Source organism: Pipistrellus hanaki, assembly GCF_964339955.1.
Source record: "Pipistrellus hanaki genome assembly, chromosome: 1".
Lineage (NCBI taxonomy): Eukaryota > Metazoa > Chordata > Mammalia > Chiroptera > Vespertilionidae > Pipistrellus > Pipistrellus hanaki.
The window spans coordinates 149,426,202-149,448,438 of NC_140503.1; the positions used below are offsets into that span (position 1 = coordinate 149,426,202).

Consider the following 22,237-nt stretch of genomic DNA (forward strand, 5'->3'; position numbering starts at 1 on the left):
ATTTCCCACCTTCTTGCTTCCACCCTCTCTTGTATGTGCCCTCTGCCCCCTGGAGAGCTGAGTCCTCTCTCTACAGAACCCCTTTAACTCTGTTTATTCCTCTGTTAACACTTGAACTTGTTGGCTAATATACTAGTAAGATGAATGTGTTTCTTATCTCGTCCCTCAAGGGACCATGTCTACCCTCTCTTCTACCCATGGTGTGTGATGTACATACCCTGTTTCCCCGAAAATAAGATAGTGACTTATATTAATTTTTGCTCCCAAAGATGCGCTAGGTCTTATTTTCAGGGGATGTCTTATTTTTCCATGAAGAAGAATACGGTACACATTTATTGTTAAATGAAAATAAAGGAAATTTATTACCTGTATACGGTACGGTAGTACGGTAGTTGTCAACACAAACCAGACAAACTGTGAATCCTACAGTATCAAGAATTTGCTCATTTATTCAATGACAATCATGTCATCATCTTCTGGAACATCATCATAACAATCCAATTCCTGAATTTTCTGGTGAATTTCTTATGACTCCATTTCTTTCAGAATCAGTGGACCAAATCTTTCATGTTTAGCCTAGAGGGGGGCCTTATTTTCAGGGGATGCCTTATATCTCACTCAGAAGGAAACCTGTAAGTAGGTCTTATTTTCGGAGGATGTCTTATTTTCGGGGAAACACGGTAGTTAAGTGCTCAGCTCATCTCTCTGTGGTGAGGAAGTCTGCTGGGTCAGCGAGTCGGGCTGTTTGGGGTTTTTCTGAAGTTTGAGAATGAAGGCTGGTGGCCCCAATTGTTTTAATACTTTGGGCTTTGTTTTCATGCGTTCTGTTTCCCAGGCTCGTAAGCAGAACAAGTTGTCCTAGGAGATGCTGGTGCTGTAATGACTAGCCTTGTGAATCAGGATTTTATTCTACTCCAAATAACAGGAAACCTTGCTCTGGGGCTTTGAGCAGCACGTGTGTGTCTTATGTGTCAAGTCTGAGGGTCCTCAACACAAGGCTGTTCTCAAGTTCATGGAGGCTACGGACGGACGGGCTCTCTCACCTCCTGCCCCCCGTCCCTAATGTGTAGGTTGGCACTTCAAGGTTGCAAGAGGGCTGCTGTGCTTCTGGGGCCCATGCCAACAGCTGGGGGAGGGAAAAGGAATGAAAGGAAGAGGTGAAGGGGCCGAGGCCTTTGTGTAGGTTTTGCCCTTTTATTCCCTAAAGATACTCTTTGCAGGGATTTCCACAGAACCGTCACGCCAGCCTAGAAAGCTGGGGAATTGGAGATCTTAAGCTCTGTTCATTAGAAAAGTTTTCTATCAATAAGTGGGAGCAGGATAATCGACAACTAACCTGTATATCTACCACAAATGCCTTTTTTTGAAATGTTTATCTTTTTATTTTATTCTTTATTGACCCACAGTTCCTATGTGCACTGGCTTTGTAGACATTTGCACCAATGTCTGTGTCCCTGACTTCTCCTTCCTCTTCCATGCTCTGCCTCATTTTCTCAGAAATCGAAGGTGTGTCTGTTTATCTGCATGGGTCTTTTGCTGACACTGTATTCCTTTTCAAACTTGGCAAAGATGTGGGGAGCTCTGGCATTTCCGGGGTCCTGGTTAGGGACAGTTAGAGAAAACAAGGTTTGACAGCTGTTTCTGAGCTGTTGCCACATTTCAGCTTGTGGTCGGTGCGATTCTTGTGGCCTGGGGCCTGGAGCGTCAGCTGTCCCAGAGGCTTACACAGGGTCACCACACTCCCAGTGAAACATTTAGGGGCAGGGTGTTCCTCTCCCCAGGGGCCTTGGTGGGGTGTGGATGGAAACTTCTACCTGTATGAGCCGTTTTAAGTGGGGGGTTGGACATCCTCGGACATTGGCAGGTGTGGGAATTCTCCAAAGGGACGCCTTCTCAAAGAGCCGAGTGTAATCGGCTTGAGTTAGCAGGGCCCCTATTGCATAAGCGCTCCTGACTCAGGGGATGCAGGGGATGTGAGGACACTTTTGGCCTCAGGAGAAGGCCTGACTCAGCTAAGCAAGGGCTTGCTAAATCCCCGCAGTCACCACAGGGGCTGCCAGCCCTGTGAGGGCACAGGAAGGTCAGCACCAGCTCCCTCCTACCAGCAGGATGGGGTGGGTGCAGGCTTGGGCACGGCTTGCAGCTGTCTGTGCTCCTGACACTTGCCAGACGGCAGCTGTCATGGCCCTCGGAACATGACGTCTTTCCCCGGAGGAGGAAAACCATGCAAGCTCGCACAAGTCCTAACAATGCTCTTGGGTCAAATATTTGGCCCGCTGCGAGCCATGGCCTTTCCCATAGTGCTGCTTCTCTCCCCTAAGGACCCGTGCCCCTGCCTGCTGCCTGCACGGGAGCTCCCTACGGGTCACAGACACAGGCTTCTGGTGGCCATAGAGTTAAAGGGACTGGGGAGGTGGGCCAGCGGGGATTCTAACAGGCTAGAGGCATAGGCCCTGTCCAAAGGCGGTCATAGCCACAGCCACAGCCACAGGCTGCTCTCCTGAAATACAGCACCCCGGATGGCCAGAATTCACCATTTCAAAAGTCAGAAAAATAGAGTTTTATGCAAAATTGTCCCAATTTTAATTTATTTATAAATATTTCTAAAAATTTGTTTTAGAGAAAGGGGGGTAGAGAGGAATGGGAGGGAGGAAGGGAGGGAGGGAGGGAAAGAAAGATCAATCGGTTGCTGCACACACGTGCCCTAACTGGGAATCAAACCCTCCACCTGTTGGTGCATGGGCTGAAGCTCCAACCCAACGAGTAACAGCCGACAGGGCCATCCAGATTTTAAATGTTGACAGCTGTTCACTTTCCTCCACTTCTTTTTTTCAAAATACCAAAGATGTATGTGCCCCCCTGCCGGTTTCCTGTGTGTGGTCTGTAGGAAGAAGCGGGTTAGCGGGGCCCCTAGCATCCTGGGGGTGCTACATGAGGATTCTCCTGGAAGAGGCGTCCTCAGCCACGCCTCCCCGCCCCCTGCTCCTGGTGCTAGGAGACAGTTACAGGTCCGAGCGGTGGCCACAGACTTGCAAGAGCTGCACGGGGTGCTGGCTGTGGTTGATGAGTGTTGGCAGGCAATTAGGCTCCAACGAGCTAACGGTGGGTGCTTGGAAGGGTTCTGTGCCTCCTCCTCTTAGGAGGCCACCCTGACACACTGGAAGGGGTGGTGAACGGTGAGTGGGTGCAATGCCTAGATGCCCAGCATGGAGGCGCTGCCGCCACTCTGCCCTTGTGCCCCTCCTCCCTTGTGGTGGGCTGCTTAGAACAGTCATTCTCAGCCGCTGTGCTGCAAGAATTTTTAAAACCTGCAATACTCCACTACCTGGTCAAGGGCTCTGATCTTTTTTCCCTTAGATTGGATTGTCAACATGTGAATGAATAAAAATTACACTTTTCATTTTTTTGCCAGCTCGGCAGAAAATATATTTTTGGGTGTGGCACAGAATTTTAGTTATTGGTTTATGTGTGCCAGATATGAAAATGGTTGAAAATCATTACCTTAGGACAGTGGTCGGCAAACTGCGGCTCTCATGTACTAATGTCTTTAACCTGAAGTCAAACTTCTGGGTAAGGGTAATGCCTTATGCCAGTGGTTGGCAAACTCATTAGGCAACAGAGCCAAATATGAACAGTATGATTGAAATTTCTTGAGAGCCAACATTTTTAAACTTAAACTTCTTCTAACGCCATTCTTTCAAAATAGACTCACCCAGGCCGTGGTATTTTGTGGAAGAGCTACACTCAAGTGGCCAAAGAGCTGCATGTGACTCACAAACTCATTAGTCAACAGAACGGCAAACTGTGGCTTGCGAGTACTTAAGGCTTAGGAGGCTAGGGAGGGCTTGGCAGGAGCACGGAGTGTCCCGGAGGTGACAAAGGGACGAGTGGATCTGGCAGGTGCAGAGGCCACACTGAGAAATGGACAAAGAAAGGAATGTGGCTGCTGGTTCAGGGTTAGGGGCAGGAAGTGCGAATAGAATTCTTGGCAATGTGGAAAAAATGCTTGTTATAAGTGTGTGTGTGTGTGTGTGTGTGTGTGTGTGTGTGTGTGTAAAGGATGTAGCTACACGTGGCATAATACTTCAACCACTAAAACAGGGCAGCGGCCAAGGGGAGCACGCTAGGACAGCCTTCTGAAACCCTGCATCACACGTCAGCTTCCCAGGCCTGCGCTTCACAAAGGGACTGTCAGATCGGGTTACGAGCAGCCATTTGTTCAGGTAACTGTCCCCCGTCAGGAGCTGCGCTTCTGGTTTCTGTACATCCTGCTGACCCCTGTGGCTCAGGGCAGGCACTGCCTCGGTTATCCTGGTGTGGGGAGGGAGGGCAAGGCGTAGGAGAGGGGAAGCAGGGGTTATCAGGTACTAGACTGATATTTTGAAGCTCAGTGGTCACTCTGCTCTATCACTTCCCCTAACTTCTGCTGGGCACTAGGAGGTGGAAAGGGTGGATGAGAAGAGTGGAATGTGAGCCATTAACTTCTCCTCATCTACTTTCCTTACCTGCACGAAGAAGGAAATCATTGTAGGACGGGCATGGTGGGGATTAGGTTGCATTCTAGAGCCTTAAAAAAAGGGAGTGTGAGGAGGAGGAATCGTCCAGTGATAGTTGGCTCCATTGAAATCAGGGACTATTTTGGATTCCTGCAGAGATGGGCCTGAAATCAGTTACTCAGGTTAATATTCCCGCCCCACTGTTTACCCTGATTAGGGTGGCACTTCGTATTCTTGGGTTGAATTGCAATCTACATGGCTTTGTGATTCTCATTCCTTCACAAGTCTTAATTATAGGTGCTCGTCTGATGTGCCCGTGCTGGACAAGGCAGGGCTGGGCGTGGTGAGGCTGAGCCGAACAGCGATGGATGGAGGACAAGGTCAGAGGTGGCCAACCTGCTCTGGTCCTCGCGGGGCAATGCTGACCTTGGGAGAAGGGTTTGAATCTGAGTTCTCCGCCACCACGAGGGCAGGGACACAGCAGCAGGCGTGGCTCTGTTCTGTAAATGGCGATACTTAAAAACAAACCAATAAACAAAAACACCATCTGACTAGAAGGGAGGCCTATTTTTAAAGGAGGGATGGCTATAAAATTCAAAGTGATCACTCAAAGAAAGATATATTTTTTACAGTAATCTGAGGATACACCCAGAATTTCTCCCCCTCAGAATTCTTCAGGATTCCTGGGAGTCTGGAAGTGACAAATTAACAACTATAATAGTAAGTGTTGCCTCTCAATTTTACTTGAAAATAGATTTTATATATATATATATATATATATATATATATATATATATATATATATGTGTGTGTGTGTGTGTGTTGAGGTCTATTATTACATTAAAAATTTATATACTGGAAGTCTGGTTAAAGCTTAAAAAATTTTATCTTAAGATAGCAGAAGTATAATAAATATCTTTAAAGTTATTTAATTAAAAAAATCATATGTGGAATCTAATGAAAAAAATAAGCTGATGAACAAAATCGATCCACAGATAATAGAAGCATGGAACAGACTGTCAAACCTCAGCGGGAAGGCAGGGGAGGTGAGTGGATGGGAAGAGATAAACCAAAGAACTTGAATGCATGTATGTATAACCCATGGACACAGACAACAGTGTGGTGACGGCCTGGGTGGGAGGGGAGGGTGGGCTAGAAGAGATCAATGACGGAAAAAGGAGACATATGTAATACTTTCAACAATGAAGATTTTTTTTTAAAAATCCCAAATTCCAAAGTAAGATACTTCAAAGTACGACCGAGTTAGGCTTTATTCTTTCTTGAGGATAAAAAAATCTAGCTAATTTTCTTACAACCTAATCCTGAAATGGGAAATTCTCTATATATGTGACCAAAACCAATTGGATACCATGAAGTGCTACATGCCACCGAACATGGCTTTAACTCTATGGCTAAGCAGATTAAAACTGCACGCATGCCTACCAGAAAAACCACGGACCTCTGAGCATGGACAACTTCTAAAAATGTGTTCTGAGGCCTGGGATAAATCACTTCTCACCTGAGTCCCCGTTTTCGTGCCCTAACCCCCCAACTTGCTCCATTTTGATTCCTTGAAGGCTGCACTGGTGAGGCTGCGGACCAGAGAACAGGGCTGCTCATGCATCACTCAGATCCTCTGGATGCCTTGGGAAGTGGGAGACTCTACATTCTTACTGGACAAATGTGACACCAGGCAGCAGGACTGAGGGGACATCAGGAGAATTGTGGGTATCTATACTTATGTATTTTCCGGCGTATAAGATGACTTTTTTTTTATATATATATATATATATTTTATTGATTCTTTTACAGAGAGGAAGAGAGAGGGATAGAGAGTTAGAAACATCGATGAGAGAGAGTCATTGATCAGCTGCCTCTTGCACACCCCCTACTGGGGATATGCCCGCAACCAAGGTACATGCCCTTGACCGGAATCGAACCCAGGACCCTTCAGTCTCCAAGCCGACGCTCTATCCATTGAGCCAAACCAGTTTCGGCTAAGACGACTTTTGAAACAAAAAAAAGTCAACCGAAAATCGGGGGCAGAAGACCAAAACTGCACAAAAATTACCTGCAGATCTTGACGGCAAAGTAAGTCTTTTCTTTGAAGTAAGGGGTAGTCTTATACAGCGAATATAGGCCTAAACCTATGTTTTAACTGTAAAATTAGGGGGTCGTCTTATTCGCTGGAAAATATGGTGCATGGTCCAAGTTTGGTCTAATTATAATGAATGAATTGTCATTATACTAAGTTCCTATCTAGTGTTAAAAATAGGAGCATATGGTCCATTTTTGACATGCCATTAGATTAGAATCTCTGTAGCCATAGCTAAAAAGTTTTGGTAAAATGTTTTCATTTGTTTTCTAGGCAGAAACAAAGTGTGGATAAGGAAATAAACTCTTAAAAGTCAACTAAGAAGGAAATAAAAATTAGTTAAATTTAGAAAGGAACATAAATTCTATTCAAGACTCATTTTTTCCCCCCTTCAAATACTGTAGCTGGGCATTCATGGCATATAAAGAGCAGTAACCTGTGGAAACCTCCAACATCAGCCTGTCTAGTCAAGAACCATAATGACAAGTAGGCTGTCACAAGTGGATTCACTACCATCTGCCTTCATGCAAAACACATACCATTTATATTTTAGAAAAAAACATACATGAACAGGTATGTATATAAAAAAGTATATTTTATATATACTGATAGGTAATTGGGCAGCATGGAAAATGGGAAGGATTCTGTTTCTATATTGAGAAAAAAACTCATATTATAGCCTTATTTATATTGACTTAGTGACAATACTGAGCTACTTACTGTTCTTCCCACTTGACATATGAAGAGACAGGAAAAGGAAGTGCTGGTGGGGACCTACATTCAAGGCCTGCTCTGTAGACCTGACCGCCTTAGCCTCTGGGGGAAGGACACAAGGGGCTACATTCTGCATCGACAACTGGGTGCTCCTCAAACTATTAATAGACACTCTGTCTCCCATTTGGCTGTTCTTTGAGTTCCTTTAGCTGGGAATCCTGCAGTGGGGACAGGGGAGTGTAGGTTAGGCCATAAGGTATTTCAGTTCCACCAATTTTACCTTCAACCAATAGGTTTCAATTGTCACAAAAACCCTGAGAAGGGTTTTTATATTAATAATGATCCCATTATTAATATGATTAATACTTATCATATTAATAATGGGATCATTAAACTCATCTTAATCAAGTAGGGAACATTAAACTCATCATATTAATTCCTTACAGGCCCAGAGAGTAAGGTATTTGGTGATGAAAAGAACCAGGAAGTGATACACATCAGACAGTATCCAAAGACTTTACTTTTTGTACTTATCACACTTTAAAAGTGTTTAGCACATCTTAGACACACCTATAAAACACGTATCTATGAAGCTTCACAATATATAATTACACATGGATGCATGTAAAATAAGATCTCATCTTTGAAAAAAAAAAATCCTGTTTTCCTGGCTACAGCTATGAAGATTCATCCCTAAAAATCACTGGGTGCTTTTTAATAGACACTCGTATAATTCTAATGTTATGTCTTCTTAGAGCTTAGAAGTGGCTTTTAAACTTACTGATTCTATTAACAGTTGGATATAAAGGGTAACGCTCACCAAGGTAATTCACATATTCACCCCTTGTGTTCAGCAGAATTAGATAATAAACCTTCTCATGATACCAAAGGGCGTTTCTTTTTCACATGTTCACATGCAGGGTCCCTCAGAACACTTCACACGAATGCTTATATCTGAGAGCGGCATTCTATTCCATTCAAGAGGAAATCGTTTTAGAACTGAAGAATTTTGTTCCACATTGCCATGGCTATCAGTATGCTCAAAACCTGTTTTAGCAAGGGCAACACTAGATTGTGGGCCAGTATTTAGACTATTTTGCTTTGAGTATAGTGGGGTTGCTGTTTGGGCGAGGGTTAACAGGACTCCAAGGAGCTAATGCCGCGCGGAGAGAGGGTGGGGATACATGCTAGTGCATTTCATTCACCCATCTTCTTCCCTCCCATTTCTGGTTTTGCTCTTCATCTGTGCTCTAGTCCTGTCACGAGGTGGTAATTCAAGCTTTGCATTCTCTCCCTTAGAAAGCACTCTTAGTGGGCAGCAAGCTAAAGGTGGCCTCCATTGAGATACAGGAGATAAAGGTTGTGCTGTCTGTGGGCTCCTACCCACTGTCATGGCATAGCAGTACATCACCCAGTGTGAGGGACCTCTGTCACCGTAAGGGCACAGGCTTCTGTGTCTTATAGAACAGCTGCTGATTTGAATTGCACGCTGTTTTGCTGGAGAGGAGTTTCTAGCATATCAGCAAACTGATTGCTGGTACTAGACAGAGAATGGCACCTCTCAAATCTATGATTTGTGGGTGCCTCTGTTCTGAGGTTTTTCTGTGTAATGGGGAAGGATCCTACCTTCAAAAAAAAAAAAAACACAAAAAAACCCCACAAAACTCTGAAGTCAGACAATTATCTAAATCTCAGTTTCTCTAGAAATCTATCTAGAATTTTTTGGGGCAGTATGGAAGTTTCATGGAAATCGGAATTCATTCAACAAATATTTACTGAGCACCAACAATGAGTAAAGCACTGTTCTAGGAGATGGAAATAGAAGTAAATTATACAAACAAACCAAATGATGCCACCACTATGGTTTGATATACAACTTATTTATTTAGTTATTAATATGGACAGTCTTTACATTACAGATGTCTTTCAAAACTATAATAAAATATAGTCCACTATCCAGTCCAGGAGAAGACAATAAACAAGATCCTCTTGCAGTAAGTGTAGCATATAGCAGTCCCTTTCTTGGGCATCAGGGGAATACTCAGTCAAAGGGTTCTTTATCTCCACTGGGGTTTTAACTTTCTTGGATTATAGCTGTTTCAGAGTCCAAAGTCCAATTCTGATCACCTAGAGATGTACACCATGTGGAGAGGAAGGAGCCGCTATCCCTGGCTGCCCATTCTGTCCTGCAGTCCTTCCACATTGCAGCCTATTCTACCTCTCAGCCATTGTTTGTCAAACTTGGGCCCAGGGAGAAGGCAGGTATGTACAGGGACGCTTTGATTAATTTACAAAGATTGTGTTTCAAAGCTCTAACAATCCATTTGGTGGTGGTAGTGGCAGTGAAGAGTACATTATGGTTCTCCAAGGAGGTCTTCTCCTCTCCCGGGTCCCGGTGCTGTCACCTTTCCTGAGAGCCTTTAAGATCTGCAGTTCCCTGTGGGAAGTGGAGTGGGGACTCTAAAAGCCACTGGTATGAGGCCACCTGCAGAATGAACTGAACTGGCTACTATGGCTTTATAACCTGCTTCCTTTCTTTTAATCTAGACAAAGGTTTTTAATGCTTTCCTATGTCCTGCTAGTTCTAATATGATTTATAAGGACTATGAGAGGAAACCTCTTGCTTTTATGCTGAATGATGAAAAACGGAAAAAAAAATCCAGTCTCCAATGAGCTACATTTGTTTCCTTAGTTGAAAACAAATGCCAAAGTGACTTTTACAGACAAGTGTTGGACAACCCTGATTAGTTGATGAAAAAGTTCTAAAGTGAAACTGCATATATATATGTATAAAATATAGCCAAAAATCCAAGATGTACTAGTGTAAAAGGGATTCCAGCCCTGTAGTTTCATACTGAAAACTACAAATGTTTTCAACATCAGGTTACTGATGACAGCCAATTAACCATGAAATTAAAAACCCCAGGAAGCTCGGCCAAGATTGTGGCAGTTTCAAGAGTCTACATAGTTAGGAAGAAGAAGAAACCATAGGGTAAAGAGTGAGAGCACTGGATTTTATTTAACTCTAGGTACCATGAGTTTGACATTGGTAGGTAAGACTAATGAATGAAAAGCCATACAGTTTTTTGGTCACTGTGCTTACCAAGCACCGAAAAAAAAAAGAAAAAAGAAAAAAAAAAGGAGCTATTTTTACTATTCAATATCATCTTTAATAAGCTAGACAGATCCTGCTGCATTCTTGTTTTTTGCTAATTTACCAGTACATTATTATGTAGTTTACCAAGTGTGAGGAGCAAGTCAGTATGTAGTACCAAGTTAACATCATCATAGGACTACAACATGCACATTCTACTTAATGTAGCTCAAGCAACAGGAATACAAAAGAACAGTTATGGGAGGAGACTTGTTTTTGACAAATTCATGTTCACATTAACTATGGGTTTAGAAATCTTATTAGGCAGGTACCTACAGAGTTCTTCGATTGGTATTGCAACATTACACGCATGCACAAGTGATATGGAAGAGAACGAAGCAGAAGAGGCACCTGGATGGAGGACAAAGGAGAAACCAGAGATAGGACGATGCCATGTATCAGGGAGGGGCAGTTCTCAGCTCTGCACAGTAAGTCTCTGCTCTGTGAGAGAGGCCTGTTGGGCAACACTTTTGTTCTCATGACTGCGAAGTTTGGATACAACATCTAGAAAAGCCAAATCCTGTACTTCCTTGTGTAGAGATTCTGGAAGACAAAAATCAATATAACAGACACATATACCCAAAATGTTTATTTGGATGATAGATAAAACTAGAAAAAAGATACCATTTTAGCCTAGAAAGATCATCTTTAGAGATGTGTTATAATAATAAATAAGTAAATAAATAAAATCAGAGGACCTTTACTTGCCACATTAATATAAATCAGATGTCACATTTTATGGTCTAAGGGTGATTAGGGTAATGAGTTATAATTAAACAGAATTCATTGTGTGATCTCAAGATTTTAGTTATATAGTTCAAATATGAAGGTTAGTGACTTAGATCTGTTTCAGATTAATTTTGTGGCAAATAGAAAAGGTTATATTTTACATCCATTCAATAAATTCAATGAGACTAGGCTCCCTTTTAAATTTCCTCTTTCTGGCTTTTCTTATTCTATTTAACCTCAATTACAGGAAAATTTAGGACTTGTAAGACTTTGAGAACTACTACATGGAAAGACTGAGATCCAGTAAGTATAAAGCAATCAGCATTCCTCAAATTGATGGCTTACTTTAATGAGATTGAGGTATAAAACTAGAACCAATGTTTTTAGTTAAAATAGAAAAACCCATATAAAATTCACACAGAATCTCAAGAGACTGAATAGCCAGAAAAAGCCTGGGGGAAAAAAAAAAAAGAGAGAGAGAGAGAGAGAGAGAGAGAGAGAGAGAGAGAGAGAGAGAGAGAGTTGAAGGTCTCACACTTCCTAATTTCAAAACTTATTAAAAAGCTACAAGTATTGAACAGTATAGTACTGGTATAAAGACATATATAGAGACCAACGGACATATAAGTACAGGAAGTGCAGAGAGCATCAAACAAGATGAACCCAAAGCCATTATCATAATTGAAATGTCAAAGGTTAAAGACAGAAAATCTTAAAAGCAGCTAGTTACCTAAAGGGAACTCCCACAAGACTGTTAACTGATTTCAACAGAAACTTTGCAGGCCAGAAGGTATTAGCAAGAAATATTCAAAGTGATGAAAAGCAAGTACTTATAACCAAGACCACTCTAACCAGTAAAGCTATCATTTAGAATCAAAGAACAGATAAATAGCTCCTCAGACAAGAAAAAGCTAAAGGAGTTCAACACCAAACCCTTTAACATTTCATGGTATTACATGAAATGTTAAAGGGTCTTTTTTTAAGAAGTAAAAGAAAAAAAATAAGATAAATATGAATAAAATGGCAATGAATACATATCAACAATTGAATCTAAAGTACAAAATAAATAAACATAGATAGTACAGAGAACATTTTAGTGGTTTGTCAGATGGGAGGGAGTTGGATGAAAAAGTGGAAAGGGTTAAGAACAAATTGGTAGTAAAAGAATAGTCATGGGGATGTAAAGTACAGTATAGGGAATATAGTTGATAATATGCTAATAACTATATACGGTGTAAAATGGATATGAGATTTACCGGGATGACCATTTAATATGTTATAGAATGTCTTATCCTGGGGGATACACCTGAAACTAATAAACTATTGCATGTCAACTATAATTGAAAAATTAGAAATGATGTAAAAAATGTACCCCTATGTTCACTGCAGCTTTATTTACAATAGACAAAATATGGAAGCAATTTAGCTGTTCACTGATAGATAAATGGATAAAGATATATTTATATACAATGAAATCTTATGTGACAATATAGATGGACCTAGATGTTACTATGTTAAGTGAAAAAAGAAGTGTCAGATAAAGATAAATAATATATGATTTTACTTATATGTTGAATCTAAAAACAAAACAAATATACTAACAGAGATCAAAAGGATGGTTAGCCAAGAGGGTGTGTAACAAAGTATAAGAGATTGTTAGGATAACATCAAACATCCTAGCATTCACATTTGAACAAAGATGAAGAGGAATATAATCATTGATAATTTTACATGGTGGCAGATGATCACATCGTAAGGTATAAAAATGTCAAATAACTATATTATACACCTAAAACTAATGTAACTAATATAATACTATATACCAACAAAACAGAAGATATACGATCCAACAATATGCTGTCTTAAACTTCAAATATAATGATATAGCAGACTGAAACTAAAAGGGTGTTTGTTATTCAAAAGAAGATAGGAGTAGTTATTTTAATATTAGATAGAGTAGATTTCAAGTAAAGAAAATCACCAGAGACAGAAACATTACATAATGATAGCAAGATCAATCCATCAGGAAGGCACACCAATCCTAAAAGTTGAATATTCCTAGCAACAGAGCTACAAAACATGGGGAGCAAAAACTGATAGAACTGATAGGAGAAATGGATAAATCCATCATTATAGTTGAAGACTGCAGTACTCCTCTCTCAACAATGATTAGTCAGTCAGAAATACAGAAACTCAACACCACTACCAACCAAAGGATCTAATTGACATTCAAAGAACACTCCACCCAATAACAGCAGAAGACACATTCTTTTCAATTGTCATGGAACACATAACACAAGACATGCCAATGATTACTTTAAAAAGTTTCTTAGCTAATATCATGGCATAAAAATCAGAACTTGTTCTTTATATAAAATATTTTAAGGTTGATGAAACTTACAGGTATTGATTTTTAATACTGATTTAGCTTATATTTGCTATATAGTGGGCTTTTTAAAATTTATTATAGTAAGAACCTTTTGGGAATATTTTCAATGTAAAAGTAATGCTATAACATCCATAAACTAATTTCTAATGTTTTTTAAACCCAAAGCCACCATTTACTATTATTTTGTATTTAATAATGTCAAACATATGTTGATGGATAGAAATCAAATGATAGAAGAAATACTTACCGGATCCCATGAGAGCACAGATCAGAACCATGGAATTATATTTTATTTCAGGAGCACTTCTCTCATCTATTAGCAGTTTGTGTAAAATCTGTACAAGTTTAGTACTTTCTAGATCTTTCTCAGCAGTGCCTAGAATAGGAAATAATTAAAGTAGCAGTTATACTCATTGTTTATGAACCAGTACAATCTGAGTAAACATTGCTTCCTTTTCTAGAAACTGATCATGTGAAACTTTCCAAAAGGGACTGATAAATAATAATGATCTAGACCACATGTGTCAAACACAAGGCCCGCGGGCCAAATCCAGCCCGCCAGGCCTTGCAATGTGGCCTGCACCGCGCTGTCATCACTGCACTCCGCTGTCAGTTTATGACATTGTCAGTTTATGACTGTTCAGTAAACCATTCGGCCCGCGATTTAGACTGGATTTTAGATTTTGGCCCCTTCTCTGATTGAGTTCGACACCCCTAATCTAGACATATGATACTAAATTCAGACTTTATTTAAAAAAAAAAAAAATAGAGCTAAATTTCAGCATTTTAAGTTTAAACTAATATTTAAAATTAAAACGTTCCTTTTTTAAAAAATATATATATTTTATTGATTTTCTTACAGAGAGGCAGGGAGAGGGACAGAGAGTCAGAAACATCGATGAGAGAGAAACATCGATCAGCTGCCTCCTGCACACCCCCCACTGGGGTTGTGCCCGCAGCCAATGTACATGCCCTTGACCTGAATCGAACCTGGGACCCTTGAGTCCATAGGCCGATGCTCTATCCACCGAGCCAAACTGGTCAGGGCTAAAACATTCCTTTTAAGTAAAACAATTAAAAATCTTTTGTTAAACATATACAAAAGCAGAAAAGAGAGTATAACGATACCATGTGCACTATCATCTTCATAAATTATCATGGTCAATCTTGTTTCATCTATCTCTAGTTTCATCTACCTATTCTCACACATCTCAAATTATTTTAAAGCAAATCTTATAAATTACATAATTTCCTCCCTATGTACTTTAGGTTGTATTTATCTTTAAGCGATAAAGAATGTTCATTCCTATTAAAACCCCAGCAGGGTTTTCTATAAAAATAGATGAGCTTATACTAAAATTTATATGAAAAGTTACAGGTCCTAGAAGAGGCAAACAATTTTGATTAAAAATAATAAAGTGGGAGAGATTCTTCTACCTGATATTAAGGCTCACTATATAGTTATCAAGATAGTGCTGTATTCATTGATACATAGATCATAGGAACTGATTATAGGATTCCAGAAATAGACCCACACAAATATGCTCAACTGATCTTTGACAAATGTTCAAATCATTTCAATGGAGTAAAGGGAACCTTTTCAACAAATGTTGCTGCAAATTAGACAGATACAAAAAAAGTAACACTGACTTAAACCATACTTTATACACATATTAACTCAAAGGGGATCACAAACTTAAGTGTAAACTTTTAGAATATATAAAGAATCCTCAAAACATTAGAAAATAAACTAAAGATAAACAGGTATTTTACCAAAGAATATATGATTGAAAATAAGGACATGGAAAGATGTACAACATCATTACATTTTAAAAAATGTAAATTAAAACCACAATGTAATATCCCTTGTAGCTATCAGAATGGCTAAAATAAAAAAGTAGTGACAACACCAAATGCTGATAGAATGCAGAGAAAATTAAACACTTGTACAGTGGCAGTATGAGTGTAAAATGCTACAGCTACTCTGAAAGACAATTTGAGTTTCTTTAAAAATTAAACATGCAGTTATCATAGAACCCATCAATTGCATTCCTAGGCATTTAGAGAAAAAAAATTATGTTCTCATTAAAACATATATGTGAACGTTCACAGTAATTTTATTTTTTGAAGCCTCAAACTGCAATCAGTCCACATGTCCTTCAATAGGTGAACGGCTAAACAAATTGTGGAATACTATTTTGCAATAAAAAACTGAGACACAAGACACATCTGATGACTCTTTAAGAAATTATGCTGAGCAAAAGAAGCCAATTCCAAAAGGTCACATACTACATGATTCTACTTACATAACATTTAAAACATGAAAACATTTAGAAATGAAGGGAGATTAGTGCTTTCCAGGGGTGAGGAGCAGCATGGGAGGTAAGGGTAGGAGGCAGGTGAGTGTAGTTATAAATAAAGGGATCCTTGTTTTCTTATAACTTATTCAGTATCTTGACTGTGGTGGTAGATATACAGACCCACACATGCAAAAGACAAAACAAAACAAAAACACCTGTATAAAAACTTCACACATATATAAAGGAGTATAAGTAAAACTGGGGAAATTTAAATGAGGTAGGTGAATTATATCAATGGTTTAGAATATTATACTATTTAGTTTTGCAAAATGTTTCCCCTGAGAGAAAGTAGGCCAACTATACAAGGAATATCTTTGTAGTATTTCTAAAAACTGCATGTGAATTTATAATTATTTATTTAAAAAATAGAAGAACTCTTTATAGCTTGGAAAATATAGTTTTCAAAGTAGGTTGTGCATGAAAAGATAGAGGCTTATTTTTATATCTTAAGCTCAATGAACCTAGGAAACAATTTTTTTTAAAAATGTATGTATTGTAATTTTATATAGTTCTATGGGAAGGTGACCAGATCCAAGCAAATGCTAAATTATCAAGAAGCTTCAAAATTACAGCTTGTTTGGAAGATCCTGGCACAAAACCAGATTTACCCCAGGGTGGAAGGCCAAGGATATTCTGAAAATGTCCTGTATTTTAAGCCACTTAAAGTCAGTCTCTGAACCCAGTTTGGTAGGCGACATCCTCACCAATCCTACCCCTCCATCCTAGTTTCCATCCTTTAAAGAGGTCTGGATTCTAGACCAATTCACATAATCTACCGAAACCATGTGGAAATCACAGGCTTGGCTAGAACTCAAACTGACCTCCACAGCCTCTCCACAACTACTGAGAGTAAGCATACATTGTCTTGAAGTCCTTTATCTTCAAAATTCAAAAAATTTTCGAGAATCCAAGATGGCTGCACAGTAAACACCTAGCCGCAGCCGCACACAACAATTTCAATAAAATACAACTAAAATATAAAATGGACATTACCCAGAACTACAAAGAAGGGACGATTGGCTGTGCCGCGGGATTGCCCTGGCGGGAAGGAGACAGGGGCTCCAAACTGCTCCGAACGCCACCTCCAACCCCACTTCCAACTGAACTGAACCCCAATACCGGGCTCATTGGGGGAGAGCCTAGACTATTTGGTAGCAGGCGAAAATCGAGGGCACCTTTCTCTCAGAGGCACTTGCAATGAGTACTGAAGGACCCTGAGACTCAGGAGCCACATAGGGCGGGGCTGACGGAAGCCAAAGCTGTAGGCTCCACCCTGAAACCCAGCCCCATCAGGGAAGCTGCGAAAATGCCGAGACGAAATAGATCACAAACGAAAGAAATGGAGGACAAAAGGCGACTGGATATAGAGTTCAAATCTACGCTTATAAGGTTTTTCAAGAATTTCTTTGAAAAGATCAATAAGACCTATGAGGATATGAAAAGGGATCAACTAGAATTAATAAGGAATCAACAAGAAATGATAAAGGATCAACAAGAAATAAAGAATACATTGTCTGAAATAAAAAATATTATACAGAGTCCTAAAAACAGAATGGAAGATCGCAAGAATCAAAGATTTGGAACATAAAGAGTCAAAAGACACTCCTCCGCAGAAGCTAGAAGGCAAGAGATTCCAGAAAATTGAAGATAATGTAAGAAACCTCTAGGACAACTTCAAGTGAACCAACATCAGAATTATGGGGGTCCCAGAAGATGAGAGGGAGCAAGATATTGAAAACATACTGAAAGAAATAGTGACAGAAAACTTCCCCCACCTGGTGAAAGAATTAGGCTTACAAGTCCAAGAAGTGCACAGAACCCCAAACAAAAGGAATCCAAAGAGGACCACACCAAGACACATCATAATTAAAACTCCAAGAGCAAAAGACAAAGAGAGAATATTAAAAGCAGCAAGAGCAAAGCAGGTAGTTACCTATAAAGGAGCACCTATACGATTGTCAGCTGATTTCTCAACAGAAACCATGCAGGCCAGATGGGAATGGCAAGAAATATTCAAGGTGATGAATAGTAAGAACCTACAGCCAAAGATAATCTATCCAGCAAAGCTATCACTCAGAATTGAAGGCCAGATAAAGAGCTTCACTAATAAAAAAAAAAGCTAAAGGAGTTCATCACCACCAAACCAGAATTATATGAATTGCTGAAGGGGGTTCTTTCAGAAGAGAAAGTAAATAAAGATAAAAATTATGAACAACAAATACGTAACTATCAACAAGTGAATCTAAAAACCAAGGAAATTAAAAAACAAACAAACTGATGAACAATATTAACTGTAGAATATAATAGAATCAGAGGTATGGAAGGGGAGTGAACTGACGATTCTTGAGGAAAAAGGGAGAGGGGGGTGCGGGAAGAGACTGAACATAAACTGTGCACCTATGGATGAGGACAATGGGGGGTGGGGAAAGGGCAGAGGGTGGGAACCTGGTGGAGGAGATCAATGGGGGGGGGGGGGGAGAGGAACATTTGTAATAATATGAACAATAAAAAATTATTTAAAAAATTCAAAAAATTTTACATCCTACTTACGATTTTTTTAAAAACTCACAACCCTGTAAGAAGAAAAAAAAAATACAAATTTCCTATTCCCCACATATGAATAAATGTGATACTGGAGGAAGATACACCATGGGTATCTTTTGGCCTCTCCTTCCTGAGATAGGGGTTGGTGGGTTCACTTTCCCCAGTGTGAGGATTATGCACATAAATCTTCAATGGAAAAAAAGCAACAGTATTTACCTGCAATGCTTTGAACTGGACAGGACACTAAGTAGAGTCTTCCTTTGTGTAAGGCAGCCCAAGGTATCACCCACAGGCCATGTGACACTGACTGTCCCCAGCTGACTACATTAGAGGCTGGTTCCTAAAATAAAGGTGGCTACCCATAAGCTAAATGTGTATGAGCTAGCTTCTCATGAACAATTCTGACCAACAGGGAAGCTATATGCTACAAGACAGACATTAACTGCATTATTTAAACACTGTATTTGGAGAATTCTGAATATAAAACACACAGAAGAATGACATAGAAGGTGAAAATTAAAATGAAGGCAATGGTATAAAGCAAGGGAGGGGAATGTCCAGTCCAGGCCAAGGGCCATATAAGGCCCACAAAATCATTTGCTTTGGTCTGGCCTGGCAAGACATTAGGGGTGAGTTAATTGACCAAATATAGCAGGCTAATTTTTAAGTTGATAATTTTGTATGGCCTCTCAAATGATGTTATAAATATCCAAATGGGCCCTTGGCATAAAAAAGGTTCCCCACCCCCACAAAGCAATAGAAATCAAGATAACAGAAGATTAGCAACAGAAAATTTAGTGGTAGAGATGGAAGGCCTGGAGAGCTGGAAAAGTAGAAAACCCTAAGCCTGTTGCATTATAAAAATGGTTTCATTTCTCTGAGGCCTGCTAAAAACGAGTTCTATGTTCCCTAATTGCTTACAACTTGAGATAACACTTAATCTAACTAACCTTAAAGCAAATGTTGCCAAAATAACACAACCAAAAGGGATAGCAGTGGTGACAATCTGTAGAATATGGTTTTCCATATACTCATATATAGATACAAACACACACTGGCAAAATGCTTCTAGTCAAGGTTCTGACTTCTATTCCACTCCTGTGCTTCCTTTTATCCAAGATAAAAATAAAAGAAAATAAGTTTGTCACTAGGGTACTTACCCAATTCTAAAGCTGCTATTAGTGCCAAAGCAACAAGGGCCTCATTCTGCATTATTACATGTTCACTAGTTGCCATGGTAACTAGATGCTTGATGCCACCACTCTGTACAATGGTTTTAATTACATCCTATAACAAATAAATATCACAGAATTATAAACCTTAATTTTCAATATAAAGAAGCTGCGTTATAATCAGTCAATTCATTGTAACTCGAGTGTCCTGTATGAGTCATTACATTATGAAGAAAAAAGCTTGAACTACTACCACCATTATCAGCATCAATGTTCAATGTAGTAGTTGCGGTAAAAATAGTAACAGCAGCAACCTCCATTTACTGAGTGCCTGCAGTCAACCAGGTACCAACTGAGCATTCTATACGTGATCTCACTGAATCATCCTCACAACACTCTCAGGTAGGGAACAGCCCAGTTTTTACTTAGAGGTGAAGACACTTGACCAAGTAAATAGAGCAGATAAATTATTGTATGAACTCATTTCTGTTTAACTCCAAAACTCTACTCTCACCTATTATGAATACAACAAAATTAAAAAGTTCAATCTTCAATTACTATATTTTCAGAACTTTTGATTAATGTATTTACAGATAAATTCATAAAAAACTCAAGCTTATGATGTACAATCTACAATATTGGTTTTACAAAAAGGCCACTCAAATGTTCTTAGTGAAAGGTTTCTTTGGGAACTTACTTTTGATTTACTGTGTCGTATGAGGGCAGAGAGCAGTCTGTTTGACTCTCCCATCACACCAGCATGGTCTTTGGCTTCACACCATTCCACCAAACGCTCCACTAACTTAATATTCTTTCCCAGTTGTTCAGCAGCTTCTGCTATAGGCAAGAAGGCAAACCACAAAGGAATGAATCACTGGTAGGCAATCAACTGAAATAAAGAGTATGCAAGAAAATTACATGCTTAAAAAACAACACAATTTTATTAGAGCAGGAACTGCAAACATAGTATCCCATATCTGAAGGACTATTTGGCCTTTCCTATAAAGTTGTGGACTTCAGTACAAAAATATAAAAGAAAGCAACTTCATATGCTTCCAGGTCAGCCTGGTAGTCTGTTAGTACTCTGTCAAACTATAATAAAGAATTTTTAGGATGATTCTAAGGCAGGGGTCTTCAAACTACAGCCCGCGGGCCACATGCGGCCCGCAGAGGAGTCTGATCTGGCCCACCAGGTTTTTTGGGCAGTGAGCGCAGCTGAGGTGTTACAGTAGGAATTAGTAGTTCATATAGTCCGGCCCTCCAGCTCTCTGAGGGACCGTGATCTGGCCCCCACTTTAAAAAGTTTGAGGACCCCTGCTCTAAGGAATCAATAGAGAAAAGTTTTGAAATTTAGACGTAAATAAACATAATTCATTCCAAGTTTTCACTGCTGTCCCTGTACACAGAAAAATGATTTCCCTCTTTGCAAAGCAAATTTTTAAAACGTCGTTATATTGAAACATGATGATTTTGAAGATGAGGTAAAAATGGGTATGGAATGCTAAAAAAAAAAAAAAAAAATCAAAAAAAAAATCAGGAACTGCAAATAAATCAACCTAAAACTAGGATCATATGTACTAATAGAAGCCATGTAGTTTCCACTTAAAGCCAATTATAACAAGCATGAGAATTAATAAATGGGTTCTAAAACCAATCTCTTTTTGTCTTCATTTGCTATTTATCTTTATGATTACATAATTCTGAAAGCTGAAAGCAAGCCCTTTTTCACTAGAGGCATATTGAGACTATGATAGCAAAAGAACATCTTGGGAAAGCATTTCTTTTACCTTGTGCATCTATTAACATTCTCAATGTCCCCAGAAGTTTGAACTGAACCGGGGGCATTTCGGATTTAAGGAATTTCAAAACTGCCTCTGTGACCCCAGCTTCTAACATCTTTGCTTTATTTACAACTAGAGAGAGGGGAGGAAAAAAAAAGACCATGATTAAAATGGTGTTAGCATTCTTGATGATAATCATTCAATTCAATAAACATTTATTGAGGGTCTTATTATCTCTAAGGCCCTATGTTTTATATTTTTCTATTTAAAAAAAAAAATCTTATATCCCGTTTGTCTATAGGAGCATAATATACAAAATCAAACCTAACCTCTAAACACTTACCTAAATAGTTTGTAAAGGAAACCTGATAATGTTGCCTTCTATTCACAGAAAGCACAATTCCTCAACTCTGTTTTTTACCTCTGTTTTTGACCAGCTGTGTTAATATAGATGTCACAATAATTAAATAACATCATCTGCTATATGAAACAAACTAATTTCATATAGATTATATCTTCATACAGTTATATTATTTTACCTAACTAGAAATTTAATTTTAGAAAGTAGAATAAAAGAACATTGTAAATCATCTCCTATATTATTTCCAATGATAATGTGATTCCATGGCTTAAGTCTTTAATCCAAAAGGACACATTAGGGCTATTTTTAAAAAATTGTATGCTTGCAGGAAAATACAAACTTTAAAAGTCATTCTTTAGGGGGCTCTGTTAATTGATGCCATTATCTTACCTAAACTGACAATGCTTTAAAAAGTGTAACTATACAATATAATGAAACTCTT

General features: G+C 39.2%; 1 protein-coding gene across 6 annotated transcripts in view; it reads right to left on the bottom strand.

The window, feature by feature from the left end:
* Window positions 1–10,305: 10,305 nt before the first annotated feature.
* Window positions 10,306–22,237, bottom strand: part of RAP1GDS1 (Rap1 GTPase-GDP dissociation stimulator 1) — a 113,084-nt gene continuing 101,152 nt past the window's right edge. For 4 of the 6 annotated variants that reach the window (XM_084895062.1, XM_084895064.1, XM_084895061.1 and 1 more), the window contains 5 exons: window positions 21,441–21,566; window positions 20,351–20,490; window positions 19,642–19,768; window positions 13,825–13,953; window positions 10,306–11,002 (listed from right to left, as the gene is read on the bottom strand). In XM_084895062.1, the coding sequence (XP_084751188.1) occupies window positions 10,875–11,002; window positions 13,825–13,953; window positions 19,642–19,768; window positions 20,351–20,490; window positions 21,441–21,566 (650 nt within the window). In that variant the 3' untranslated portion in view covers window positions 10,306–10,874. The remainder of the gene's footprint in view (window positions 11,003–13,824; window positions 13,954–19,641; window positions 19,769–20,350; window positions 20,491–21,440; window positions 21,567–22,237) is intronic. The other 2 variants (XM_084895065.1, XM_084895063.1) reach the window with 1 other exon arrangement.